The 15,053-nt window shown below is 32.5% G+C and overlaps 1 protein-coding gene across 1 annotated transcript in view; it reads right to left on the reverse strand.

The window, feature by feature from the left end:
- Positions 1 to 1,953: 1,953 nt before the first annotated feature.
- Positions 1,954 to 15,053, reverse strand: part of LOC110026816 (U-box domain-containing protein 52-like) — a 17,284-nt gene continuing 4,184 nt past the window's right edge. The window contains exons 2-10 of the mRNA XM_020727965.1: positions 14,054 to 14,148; positions 13,721 to 13,805; positions 7,526 to 7,682; positions 7,235 to 7,429; positions 6,462 to 6,801; positions 6,251 to 6,358; positions 5,732 to 6,160; positions 3,218 to 4,024; positions 1,954 to 3,132 (exon numbers count right to left, since the gene is read on the reverse strand). Coding sequence (XP_020583624.1) covers positions 3,058 to 3,132; positions 3,218 to 4,024; positions 5,732 to 6,160; positions 6,251 to 6,358; positions 6,462 to 6,801; positions 7,235 to 7,429; positions 7,526 to 7,682; positions 13,721 to 13,805; positions 14,054 to 14,148 — 2,291 coding nt within the window. The 3' untranslated portion in view covers positions 1,954 to 3,057. The remainder of the gene's footprint in view (positions 3,133 to 3,217; positions 4,025 to 5,731; positions 6,161 to 6,250; positions 6,359 to 6,461; positions 6,802 to 7,234; positions 7,430 to 7,525; positions 7,683 to 13,720; positions 13,806 to 14,053; positions 14,149 to 15,053) is intronic.

Raw genomic sequence — 15,053 nt, forward strand, 5'->3', positions numbered from 1 at the left:
GTGTGTTGTCTGAGTTCATCTCGATGGATAGCATGCGCAACAAGAAATACAAAGGTGTGTGTATTGTGTGGTGATTTATGGAGGTGTTCGTAAGGAGAGATGTAGTGGGTGGTTTTAGCCGGAATTCAATTTACGACGTGAACCACAGTTAGAAAGCCGTCTGTCCATAAATTATACGGTGCATGGGCTTGATGTAGTAAGGCTCGAGTGGTCTCCATGAGGTGTCAGTGCTTGCATTTAACCACTCTATCTTGTTCGGGGGTATAGGGGCAGGAGTATTGATGGAGGATGAAATAATTGGTGAGGAATTGATTTAGTCCGTGATTTTTCTATTCATGTTCGTCGTCGGAGCATAGAATATTGTTCAATTGGTTTTGAAGTAGTTAAATAAAATATTGGGTTAATTGAGTACTTCAATATTTAGTATGCATAAGAAATACCCAACACAACTTAAATGTAATATACATATAGCCATGATAAGATCATTGTGAATGAGCTCAAGTAATTTGCATTTTTGACTTGTAGATGATACAAATGGCTGTTTGTGACTTTTAGTAAGGTTAGTGCTACAAAAATTATAAGTGAAAAATATATATAGGGAATGTCTTTTGGAAATAGCGGAGACAATGTTGAATGAGGATGGCCCAACCTTCTATGCCAAAGATCCAAGTGTTGTGTCTTGGAGAGGGAGGTAGTACATGCTTGTGGTAGATGTGTTAAGTGTGGAATGGAGTAGAGGCCATTAGAGCTGGGTTTCTGGGGAATCAGCTGGTGAGTTTGTGAATCAAAAATGGAAAATCCGAAGAAGTGAAATTAGACAATAAGATTGTTATATTTAGTGAGTTTATGAATAGAGATTAGATTGTGGAAAAGTGATGATGAATTTGTGGTAGTTTAAGTTTACGATGGGGGTTAGGGAGGAGCCATCTCTCTTGTGTTGAATCAGGATAGCTTTCCCATTATCGATGATGACCAAGTTAGTACTGGAGTACGGAATAGCTGTTTGGAGTTGATTGATGTTAGACGTGAAATGTGTCATAGCCCCGAAGCCTAATATCCATTCCTTTGAAGTAGCGACTAAAGCTTGTGGGGGAACGATAGGGGTGTATTCTTGATTGGCCCCGTGCCAACAAGTAGATGTTGAGTGTACGATTTTATTACATATTTGGCAGATGATAGGTGGGCGGTTGTGCTGTCTACCTCCGCAAATTCGTTAAAAAACTTCAACGTTGATTCCTACCTATTTCCCTGTAGACAATTTTTGTCTGTCCGCGAGAGGTTGTGAGAGCCATTTGAGATTTAATGGATGCAACATTATCCACATTCTTAGTTTGTATATTAATCTCCTCACCACATAACAAGGAGTAGAGATCTTTGAGCACAAAGTTTGTATATTAATCTCCTCACTACATAACAAGAAGTAGAGATCTTCGAGTGCGGTAGGTTACAACATAGTTTGAATAGAAGTTTTGAATGCATTATAGGGTGTTGGAACTCCATTAAGTATATATAGAATGACACCCTCTTGATCAAGTTTCTTGATCAAGTGTGGATCCAACTGCTTGTATTTGATCAACTAGGCTGTGAATCGCTGATAGGTATTGTTGAATGACATTCTCCTTCATCGAGATGTGGTGCAATTCATTCTTCAACATTATTAACCGAGATCTATTGGTGGGTTATAGTCTCCATTCTAGAGTGCTCCAGATGGAAAAATTATTGTGTACGGACACCGCATGTGTCCGATCCTGACCGTAGATCATGATTATTTCCGGTTTTTTTTTTAAATTTTTTAAGTGAGATCCGCCGAAATACATCGGAACCGTTGATCAGTTGATTTACGGTCCGGATCGGACACCAGACACCGCACGCTAGCTGCTTGAGGTGTCCTATCCGTATGGAATAATTTTTTCTCCAGATGAGTGTAGATGGAGGGTATGGGGAAGTAGCTTTTGGTGGGTTAGTCTCCCTTCTGGAGTGCTCCAGATGAGTGTAGATGGGAGTGCTCCAGATGAGGAGTGTAGATGGAGGGTATGAGGAAGTAGCTGTTGGTGGGTTAGTCTCCCTTCTGGAGTTCTCCAGATGAGTTTAGATGGAGGGCATGGGGAAGTAGCTGTTGGTGGGTTATAGTCTCCCTTCTAGAGTGCTGACGTTGGAGAAATCATGGAGTGCAGAGAGATTGTCAGGTTTTAATTGAGGTTTCATATTTGAAATAGTCTGTTTTCTAAAAGTTGATGTTAGCACGCCTACTGTATTGTGGTGGACAGGCACAGCTCCCATATAGGAATCCAGCAAACACGTTTGTCGAGAAGGTTTTAAGAACCCGAGCTCTCCAGGTCTGATAATTATCGGCGGCGAGCTGATGTTGTGTGAGATGTTTGAGGTGGGAAATTAGGAGAAAGTTGGATTCAATGTGAAAATACCAACCAGGGATGATGGGATTAGATACCGAGAGAAGAAGAAGGAGATCACTTATCCAGGCGTGCTCTGATACCATGAAAGAGGCATAAAACCTAGAAAGGTTTTTCACCCGACGAGAGAGAAGCAGCAAACACAAACATGAGGCAAACAGTCAACGCTTTCCTTACCTTAGCTTTTACATAAAGGACATTATATATAGCAGTATGCAGAAAGTTTTGGAATCGCTAAAAGACAAAACCCGTTATGGTATATGCGTATAATCCCTTAAGGTTTACTGCTATGAAATGATCTTTGATGGCGGTGGCCGATTCTTGCTAATAAGCGGCTTCACAAAATGCTCAGAATGCCTGGCAGCGTTTAAATTTCATTTCATCTGAGTTATTCTTCTATGAGGTCAAGTTAGAAAACTTTAGGAAATTATGAATTCATATTAACCAATGATTCTGTATCTTTGTTTACCATGAAAGACACAATTTATCTGACACCGATTCTATCAACTAGAATCGGAAACATTCATTATATGATTGATTAACAGCTGACATGCACTGCACCCATCTTCAGCCATCAAATTATAATTTTGTTAAACTTGAAGCATTTAGCTTACTCAAACCTTCTTCAGTCATTAACCCTGTGCATTTATCCAGATCTGAGTTCATCATCACTCGAAGAAGTCCACGGTGCTGTAATACTTGCGTTGCTTATAACTTTTTCCTGTAATTGACAAAATGAACAACCTTAAATTTTTGGTAATTGAACATTATTAATCCTTGTTATTTTTAGAGATCTTGCCAAATACCTGTTGTACAAGTGGCTGCGTCCTTGGATGTGAACTGCTGTTGCTGTGTGGCCTTGGTGGAGTGCTGAAATTGCTGCCACTCCTGCAACTTTTGGCATTATATCGTCTACTGACTTCATATTCTCGTCCAAATTTTCTTAGTCTGTTAAGCTCTGGCAAGACTACTGTTCCAAGATCAGGCCGGTCCTTTCTTCTCAATTCAGCACATTTCAAGGCAATTTTAGCATAGCAAAGTGTTTCTTTTACTGGCCAATCAGTTATTGCTGGATCAAGCAACTTTGCAAAGATTCCTTTCTCAATCGCCCTCTCAACATGGTGGGTGAGACCCATTGGAGGCTTAGCCGTGATAATCTGAAGCAGCATTATACCTAGAGAGTAAATATCAGACTTGACTCCGAGCATCCCTGTTTGTTGATACTCAGGGTCAATATAGCAGAAGGTTCCTGCAGTTGATGTCATGTGGTATTGCGTTACATTGTCTGCTTCACATGGTGGAACAAGCCTTGCAAGACCGACATCGCTGATTTTGCTGGCATAGTTTCGATCTAGGAGGATATTTGCAGGCTTTAGATCACGGTGGACCAGTGGCTCTGGTTTTGCTTGATGGAGGAACAAGAGTGCAGTAGCTATTTCAGCAGCGATTTTGAATCTTGTGCTCCATGGAATAGGGGGTGAGTTTCCTTTTCGGAAGAGTCTGTCATCTAAGCTACCGTTATCCATGAACTCGTACACCAAGCATCCGTTCTCAGGGCAGGCTCCAAGTAGTAAGACCATGTTAGGATGACGGATGCAGCTCAAGACTTCAACCTGAATGGTCATCATTACAAGGTTAATCCAGGGCATGAGGGATATGGAAGTAGCATTGGCGTTACGGTTTTGTTTTGATGTGACTACAGTTTGAGAATCTAAATAGTGAGATTTACATGCATACCACTCAATTCTTTTGTATTTACACATCTAACTCCTAAGCCTCAATTTTTACTTGCATACCATATTACATATCCTTGAAAAGAAGTATTATGGTTTTTGAAAGTTAAATTGCGATGTTTTTGATGTGATATGAAAGATTTGGATAGTATTATATGTAAAGAAGAAAATGTAGGTATGAGATATGTAAATGATCCATTAAAATTATAGTTTGGGAACTTGAGTTTTAAAGGTGATTATGATTAGGTTTTCTGCTTTGATCATTTGGAAGGAGTTCAAAAATATGAGAGCAGCTTCATTTTTTCTTGTCCGAAAAGCTTATTTGGACCATTAAGAGCACAAGAGGATGTAAGCCTCGTTCTTTTTTATTTGATCTGCCCATATAAGCTGTGAGCACTAGAAATAAGAAATAAGCATACTTGTTGAAGGTATGAATTTGACAAAAAGATTGATAATTGGTTGAAAAATCAAATCAATTTATGGTTTTGATTGAAATAAACCAGCGGATTAACGAGTCAGACACAACTTGAATTAAACATGAATTTAGTCAATGATGGAAGAAATCAAGTCTGTCTGAGACTGAAACAAAATGCATATGCATGCATCTATGAATGTATGAATGTATGACTGTGTGTAAGATATATTTATGCATACATGTATATTTATATCAATACATATCTACATCAAAGTATATGTACTTATATATGAGTGATTGTTTAGAGTTTGGAATAGGTATTTGTTTTAATTGATTGAATGTTGATTAGTTTTTATTTGGTTTGAGCTTTAATCTAAGAAGGAGGTGTGGCATCCTTTATATATTTCGTTTTTTATTTTATTTATTTTATTTTGTTTATGCTTTGGTTTAAATTATAACATATTTGATAAAGTTATTTGTTTTAAAAATACTCGAACATTCTTTTAGGTGCTTTGAGTATTTTTAAAAATAAATTAATTTATCTTTTAAAATAAAAACTAAAAAAATTTAAAAATTATACCTATTAAATATATTTTCAAAAAAAGAAAAAAGAGAGGAAATGATGGCAAACGGACCCTAAATAAATAAGCCATTCCTATTTTGAATTAACATCAAATTGATTCAACCAATAACCAGCCCTAACTCTATTAGAGATTAAATTGAATGACTTTAAACCGATCTTGTTTGGGGTTCTATTGGCTTAAGCTTGAACCCCTTGCACCCTAATTCTTGTAACTTAGTAGTAGCCCTAGCTATAATCAGTGGATAAATATTTTTCATAAGGTTTTATCATGTTATTAATATTTAAGAATGTCAAGGCCGTTGCTATTACAAGTTGATTCAGAAACTCAAATGCTTAAAATACATTATACAACAATGTGACTTTTATTTCTAATGAATGGTTTGTTTGTGTTTCTTCATAAATTGCAGTAAAGATTTTCATGCTAGTGCAAGGGGATATATCATCCCAGCTATAACAAGGACTTAACTGACTTGTAAAGAATATGAGTTCATGTGATACTGTTAATATATTTGAATTTTTTGTTTTGGTTATTCACTGTTCCTATCATCATTAGAATGTTTTCTTTTTTTCTGAAAAAATAATGAATTACCTCTTGTTGGAATTGTTTTCTTCCCTGTGCAGCATCTGTTCTTAAGACCTTAATGGCAACTGGGGTATGATCCAAATAGGCCTTGTACACAGGTCCATAGCCACCTTCACCAATCTTATTTTCTGCACTGAAGTCATTAGTTGCAGCCTTAATCTCTTCAATGGTGTATCTCCTGTAGCGGGTGTCTGTATGAGCCAGTGCATCCAATACTTTCTTCTTCTCTTCTGCCTCACGCCTTGCTTTCCTCTCTGCATGTTGTCTCTTAAGTGCTTCAAGCTCAGCAATTCTTTGTGCAGCTTCAGCTGCTTCAACAGCAGATCTACGCTTTATTTTTTCCATTTCAGCCATAGCAAGAGCTGCTTCTTCTGCATTTCTTAATTCCTCGAACTTTTGTGCTTCCTCAATTTTCCATTGTTGAAGCTCCATAGTCTGCATCCAAATAATTAGAACATTGTAAGTACTTAATTTCGTGATTTCAAATATCTTATTTTAATTGAACAGCAGGGAGTGCTTTCTCACCTTCTGTTTAGCTATTACAGCTTCTTTGCAAGCATTGCTATACATCTCTATTGTTTGCTTTAGCTCAAGTTTCAGCTTTCTCATTTCAGACTCAAGTTCTCGGTTTGCCTATGATTCTAGATAATTGATTAGATGATGACTAAAACTGAAAATTTTGTATGACAGATGAGGTAGTCATTTTAATGCATTTCAATCCTAGAAATGTACTTACACCAGTAAAAGAGGAGCTGCTCCCAGTCCAATGACTATCCATGGAGGCTGATGAGAACTCAAGAGAATCTCCAATGTTCATGGATTGGAAACTGACTCCCTGTAAATCAATGTCGTCTGAAAATGAGCTTCCATAATCAACTGAACTTTGGGCCTGGTTGGCAGGATCAAGGTTGTCCATGAATAGATTGTTGGGCACCGAACGAGCTGTGGAAAGTGGTCTGTCTCTTGCGGATGTATTCAGATAATCAGGCAGCAAATCTGTTGATCTTCTTTCTGTTCTCTCATGTATGGGGGTTGGTGGAGCTGAAACTCCCCAGTTCCTCCTTGAATACGGTGCCCTGCTGAATGATTCAAAAAACGGGAAGTGAGATCTTGATTTTAAACCAGCATGGGAATCAAACTCCCACAAGTCTTGACCTCAAGCTTTTATCGTAAAAATTAAGAACATTAGTTCCCAAATGTTATCTAATCCGCTTATGAAACCATGGATTATCAACTTTCTGTTATCAATTTTTAGAGAAAAGTATCAAAATGATCTCCTCACTGTTTAATTCTAGAGTTTATAAAAGTGTTAATTTAATCCCAAAACTTCTTAAATATTGATTGAAATAATCCCAATGAGGACTATTTTAGCCTACATTGAAAAGATCTGAGGACTAATTTAACACTTTTAAAAATCTGAGACTAAAATGACCCATATAAATTGTCCGATGGCTTCTTTGACACTCAACTCTAAATTCCTATATCAACAAAACATCCATAGGCACATGCCTGACTGTATTGTCTTGGTCAGGTTGGTACAGCGAACTCGCCATGAAGCTCAAATTCCTTGGTGGAATGGTACTTGGATATGAGTTTCTTGCTGGTCGGATGGTAGTTGGTTTCCCCTTGGAAATGACATACACGGCACAGAAGTCTGGTACCGATTTTATGAGGTTATATGGAACATCAACACCTCTGAGTTTTCTGCATGTTAGAAGAGAGCTAATTAATGTTAGTAACCTTTGGAAGGCTCATGAAGGGGGGTTAAAGATAACATGATGTGTGGTGTGTTGGATAGACTTCATGATACTGCTGTTTGAGGCCCCGACAACAAGGTTTTGGATGGACTTGGCATTGATGTAATCGACTATGGTATTTGAAATATCAGCACCTTCTAGGACTTCCTCCTTCAGCTGCGTCTGCAGAGTACACAAACAATCATGTAAGCATAAGCTAACTTTGGTTTGTTTGTTTTTTCAATATATTGTATCATAGACCTTCACTTTAAATATGAAAAAATTACACTCAATCAAAGATTCAAATCTATGGTGTTTTTAAGTATAATGTGGCTTTAACATTTGAAAAAAAATTAGAAATTTTGCTTCTTGTACGGGTTTGTGATGTAATATCAAATTACCAAGGTATGCAAAATCTTATGGTACAACACACCATTTTGCATCTTTTCATTGGAATTCGAAAATGGATAAAGTTAAGAATAATCATCATCATCATTTACCTTATCTAGATTATTTAGGGAAGGTTTATTAATTGTTATTTTTATTTATTCTTTTTGAGTGCTGCCTAAGGTGTTAAACTAATTCTTTGAAAATTATTTTGACCAACTTTCTTATGCAAAACATTTAGGTCTACTTCATTATTGTACTATCTAAATCATGGAAGTCTATTTTTAAGTATATTATCTGTAGTAGGTGTGGCTTGTTTTGCTAATATATGCATTCCTTAATATATTCTTTTTTATTTTTTCACACATCTATCATGACATTTTTATATTTGTCATGCTCAATTTTGATATCATGATTTTTTTGTTGCCCAACATTTGGATGTTATAACTCAATTGACTGATTGATAATATTTATTGTACATCTTAAATTTATATATCATATACCCAATATTTGAATATATAGCATATGTTATAAGAAAGCTTGGAATATATTAAAAAAAAAGATATCGGAAGCTTCATAGCATGCACCAAGAAAAATTTAAATAACATTAAGAGAATGAGCAAAATAATAGACATGTGTACGTATACATGTGAAAGAAGGTAAAAGTAAAGAATCTCCAATCAAGATTGAGAAAGAAGAAATAAAAGTTGAAAAGTTTGCTGGCACTAGTAGAAACAAATCCTATAGTTGGTGCTTATTTTCTTAAATTTACGTGTATTGCCTCATTTTTTTCATACTTATAAAGACTTAGAGATGTCCGTTCATACCCCTTATATTATTGATTCAAGTATTATAGATCATATGATCAACTCTTTATATCTAGCAACATGGAAACACTCATTTCTGGTCCTTGATAATTGTTATTGTCCAAGAGAATATTTCATATAAACAAATCTCTCACGCTTCAAAGCAGCTTTCACATTCCTAAATTATTCATCAATTTTTATCTATTTAAGAAATTAGTATAGATTCTAAATAAAATGTTATATTTTACCCTCATTGTGTAATTTATCATCAGGACACAAGAAGGCTGAATGGACTTACTAAAAAAGAGATTGCTTTTTCATCAACAAATAATTTTTTGTATTACCTTTCCTCTCTTAAACTTCTAAAAACAATAAAGATAGAATATGGTTCTAGTGCCTATGCCTTGGTTATCTTTTTTATCATTCTCAAAATTACATTCTTTTAATTATTCAGAAATATTTATTTTAAAATTTTGTTGTGTAACATTTGAGTTAGCAAAACACAAGTATGTCCATTTTTCCACAAGTAATACAATAACTGAAAGTTATTTAAGTTATTTTTCACTTACTCATGATGACATCTAGAGGTCACATTCGAATGTAATATACATACAGCTCAATGGTTTGTGTCTTTTATTGATGAATGTGAATTGATGTATCATGAATTATTCTATTAAAATTCAAAAGTGATGTATCATATTTCTCGCCTTCTTTAATTTGATTAAAAATCAAATTTAATGGTGATATTACAATATTAAAATATGATAAGGCCAAAGTCTTTTTAACATTCGCTCTCTTTGTTTTTTAAGAAAAAATAATGTATGAATCCTCGTGTAAGCATACATCAATAAAATATGGCCACTAAATAAAGACTGTTCATCTACTTGCTAAGACAAGAGCTCTCTTTTTTCACTTGAATTTTCAAAATAACACTAGGGGAATATGTATTAATAGTCTTTATATCATAAATTGATTGCCCACAAAGATTCTTTGGTTTGAAAGTTTTACTTTTTCTAAGCAAATTTTTTTCTTACTTCAACACAGATAATCTTGTTTTTAAGTTATTTAAAAATGTTTTTTTTTTGTCCATAAACATCATCAAAAGGAAGAAAAGACCTAATCCAAAGAAATCAAATTTATTTATATTGACTACTCTTCCACTTAAAAATGGTATAGACGCTATATGCATTTTTTGATATAACTTGTAACAAAAAATATTTATGATATCTCTCTAATTATCCCAAGGAAGACATATCATTCAAAAATGAATTTTTCCTTCAAGGTTTTCCTTGTCTTATTCCACACCCTAGTTAGCAAGTTTACTTTAAAATTAGTCGTACCTTAAATAATTGAGTTTTAATACCCAATTTTCAACAAGGTACAAGTATAAAATACCCAAATAAATTATATCTAAAATATCAACTTTCTAAAAAATTATAAAAAAAAAATATTTCATTGCATTCCTCTCTTCAAAATAATGATTTTGATAGATAAAGTTATATGCTAATTCTTAAAGATGAAGGAGTTATTAATTCTGTAATTGTTTATAAAAGAAAGTGGTTTCGGAGAGCTTATTTTAAAGGGTTAAATCGTGAGTTGGGTAAGATTTATAAATTCAAATACTAAAAATGAACCCTGACAATAATGTGCACATGTATTTATATGTATAGAAGAATAATATGTGAGATGCATTATAAAAATTTCATGTTATAAAATACATATTTACAATCTCATATTTAGAGTAAAGAACAATATAAAATTGAGTTGATATAAGCTTGGAAATAAGTCCATTTTGATTATATAAATATTTTATTTGTTGATGATACGATTAAAAAATAATTGATATTTCTATGTTACTCTTTTGAGTATACAATTATTTAGCATATTTGAATAGGAATCACCTGTTTATTGAAAAAATTAGTTATAATAATATTTGAAGCTTAAGAAATGTCTTGTTACAGAAAGAAATTGACAATGATATATTTATGAAACCCATGCAAGTGGGGGCAAAAAGATCCTAATAGGATAAAAGAGTTCCCTATAAAGGCAAAAGGGTTCTCAATATCTTTCAATAGTGATAATGTTGTGTTTGGTCCGGTCTCTATTAAACTTAATAATATAGCCTTTGAGAGGATTTATAATGACCAATAATCTAATTAACCATTCATGAAGAATTTTGAAACTAAAATAAAATACAAGATAATAGAAAATAATCAAGTAATAAAATAATTTGATGCATTTATTTACATTTACAAGTATAATGCTATCACTTGCTGCAAATATTTCTTATAAACTTTATTTTTTGACTGTTATAGCATTGTGTAGATCACATATACTTGAATTATATCCAATCATTATTAGCATACATGTTATTTATTAGTTTTTTAGCATTTGAGCCATCATTTAAATTTGTTTATCTTTCTATGTTTCATAACACTTTAGATTGTCATAGCTACTTTTATTGAAAAAAGAAAATAAAAGGTCGAACTTCAATAGTATCATTTCAATTTTGGGATTATATTTTTATGTATAACTACTATAAAATAAAGAAATTTTGAGATATGTTAACATATGGAATTTATATTTTTGTTAAGTAGTTTGGGGTATTTTATATGCTTTGTGGATAGATTAAAATAAAATATTTTAGATTATTTCCGCTTCATCAAAGATTTGAATATACTAGTTTTGTGTAAAATAATATAATATGACATGTTATTTTTTATGAACATAGGTGATTGAATGTATTTCTCGCTCTTTCTTGGTGGTTAGGATAACATAATTGGTGTTTTAGGTGTATTCAATCAACTAAATCACACATAGCCCTCTATTATATCCTACATTAACCGGTGAAGAGGGTCATCATAAGGTGCAACCAAACATATTTGAATTTTCTTCCACTTGGCCATTACAAATTTGCAAATAGAGATGCACCTCAATCGACAAAAGTACAATCTACTCAAGTAATCATTGACATTAAACTCACTAAGGGAACTATTAAGCTTACAAAATAAGATACTTAACATCTCTTATACTAGTTTTATCATAGCTAGTCCTTCCATATTAGCCTTCATATTATTTTTCTCCAGTATCATTTTTAAGGCTTTAAATAATATGAGTTTAAATATTGCTATGAGAGAAGAAATGAAAACTCTTCAAAAGAATAAAATATAAAAATTTGTGACATATGCCAAAATGTAAGAAATCAATTGAATTTATGTGGTTCATTAAATTAAGTACAAAATATGTTGCCTCATAAGAAATGTATACAACCAAATTAATGGAAAAGGATTACACTTAAAATATGTGCAATTAATTATCTTGGAATGTTTAAATGAATCTTTATTTGAGTTTTTATTATTAGTAGCTAACAAGAAATGAAAAGTACAATATGTTCATATGAGAAAAGATTTCATATAAGGTGATCTAGAAGAGAAGGTATATATGAAGATCCTACTAGAGTTTTACTCAAACACATAATCAAACTATGTAAACAAAAAAAGAGGATTATATAGATTAAAGATTAAACAAACTATATAAGCAATTTCATGATTTAGAGAATGAAATGTTGTGTCAAGGTGTAATGCAAAGTAAAATTTCAATATATGGTGCTAAGAATTTGTGATTTACGATGGCTAAAAAATTATTCTCGAAGCTTTAAAGGTTGAATGAAAACACCCAATATGATTATCATGATAACAAATCAACCATCAATATTACATAAAATTGTATGTAACATAATTGAACAAAACCCATTAAATTGAATCGACATTTTATGAAATATAAGCTCAACATGGTCTAATTTATATTTTATTTGTCGAATAGGTGGGCAATTTGGATATATTATTTCCAAATAATTATCTATAAAATTATTTAAAAAATTAGTATGCCAATTTGGAATAAAAAACAACCATTTATTCATTTGAGGGGAAGTTTGAAAAACTCAATCTATTTAGATTTTGTTTGATCAATGTTTTACAGAGCCCATCAGTTCTCCATTTTCTTTGTCACTATATGTCAAATTACTGATTTATATGACTATTGTTGCTATCTCATCAATTCATGGATTATTGTAATTATTTCATAATTGTTATTCTGCCACTAGAGCATTCATGGACTATTGCAACTATTTTGTAAGTATTATTCCTTGAAAGTTTCTTATATTTAAAACTCTCCTAAGGCTGGATAAATACTAAACAAATTTTGAAATGAAACAATCAATTAATTCTCTCCACTTATCGTAATACATAATGCCTTCATTGTTCTTACCATTAATATTAAAGTTTTTACTCCAATTTGTTGACATCATTTTAGCTTTCAAAATTTTATTAAAAAGATTTGTCAACTAAATCACTGTAATAGGGCTTAAATCCTTTTATTTGTTATTTTTTTAGAGAAAACATAATTTTTGAATCAATATATAATATACTTCATTATTTTTTAATTATGTTATTTAAAATAAAATTTTTCCTTAAAACTCTCCTTTAGTAATTTATCAAAATAATATTTTCATTTCCTGCAAGATCTTATTATCTTCACTTCATATGCATATAACATAATCAAAGTAGTTAGATCTTTTATCCCATCTTAACTGTGTTATATTCTTCTCTTCTTAGTACTATGAAATATCTAAAGACTTATATTTTCTTATAATTATTAATAGCTTCAATAGTATTCCATTTTTATCATATGTTAAAAACACTTTCTTTTCTTACTCAACACATCTTCACTCATCACCAATTCACTATATGAGTTATTTTTAGACTTGCTAATAAAAAATATTTTATCATCTTAGATTTAACTTAAGTTTAAGTTGACTTCCTTTACAATGCATCTTGAATGATTTCACCCCCTTTTCTAATCTTGTAAAACAAAAAAATAAATGCATCTTAAAAAATTATTAACTTTTATATCCTAAATTTCACCCACTTCCACTTAACATAGGATTAAATGTCAAGAATGCCCTTCTCAACCTTTCTTACTTCAAGCGAGACAAGACACGGCGATCAATCTTAAAATTGGCCTGAGGGATTCCTCTTAGAGGTGTGAATGTTTAGAGGAAATATTACGTGTGTAGTAGACTGCACATCCGGGTGACGGTTTGGATGCAGCCACGCCGCCATATATGGCATGGAGGTTCATCCGGACCATCATCTAGGCGCCACACGTAATATTTGCTCGAAATATGAAACATGCTAATGGTTTATCGAAATTCTACATATATTGTAAAGCAAAGGATGAATTATTTTTGTTAAGATAAATTAATATTTATTATTTCCATATCAAAAAGCCTTGTTAATTTGCTAACTTTAAGACATCTTAGCAAATATTAAAAATATAATTATATATAATAATGATAATAATAATGCTTGTTTCTTTTTCTAAAGGAATTGAGTGATTACCCCTTTGCGAGCACTAAACCCCCTATAAGGGAGGAATAGGTTATTCACTTCTTCATCTGCTTCTTCCCTTGTGGTTTCCTGGCCTGCTTCCGTCTCTATAAAACCATCCATTTGGGATCAGAAAATAGCATCATCTGCACTACTGGGAACAGCCATTGCAGATTTTCATAGAAAAACAAATTACAACATACCAAAGAAAAGAGCTAATTATTGATCTTAGCATTTGGTATCATTGTGTCAATGTTGCAGTAAAAATACTATTGCATGCATAAAAGTTCATGCTGTTATTAACCTTGTCTGTATTCTTATGAAATCATAGAAAAAGTACAAAAAAGTGCGGGTTTTCAGAAGCATAGTTTTAATATATAAATCAATATTATTTTAAATGATATCAACTGAATGGTTAGTTATATGTTTAGAGGATTTGTTTTCCTGCTCACATGTGCTAAAACTTCCGGTGAGTTTCTTATTTCATAATCACAAATCAATTAAAATACTGATGATTTTGTAACAGACTTTTCCTTTTTCATACACATACATGGGGAAATTTGCAGCAGCTATACTGGGGCAGGACCAGCTTTTTTTTTTTTGAGGGGCGCACATAGGAGGGGCTAGGGCAATGAAGGGTAAAGTAATATTTAAGGAGGGACAAAGATCAAATTGCTCTTCCATATAAAAAATAATCTAAATTTGAGGGAAGTCAATTGCCCATGCAGCTATAGTTGTTTGTAAAAGTGATTATAACATTATAGCACCACAATAAACTCTTTCAAAGCTTTTGCAATTATTATGGAATTACTTGCATTTACAAACTTACCACCCAGTTCTTATACATTTAAATATATAAAATCCATACTTCACTTTTTAGATTTATATGGCCCACATTTTTCATATCACATAAGAAAAATAACCATTTTAACTTGAACAAATTTCAATACACCTTTTTATAATACATGGATAAATTTGTATATATATATATATATATATATATATATATGGT

Source organism: Phalaenopsis equestris, unplaced genomic scaffold (genome assembly GCF_001263595.1).
Source record: "Phalaenopsis equestris unplaced genomic scaffold, ASM126359v1 Scaffold000402, whole genome shotgun sequence".
In the NCBI taxonomy this organism is placed as follows: domain Eukaryota; kingdom Viridiplantae; phylum Streptophyta; class Magnoliopsida; order Asparagales; family Orchidaceae; genus Phalaenopsis; species Phalaenopsis equestris.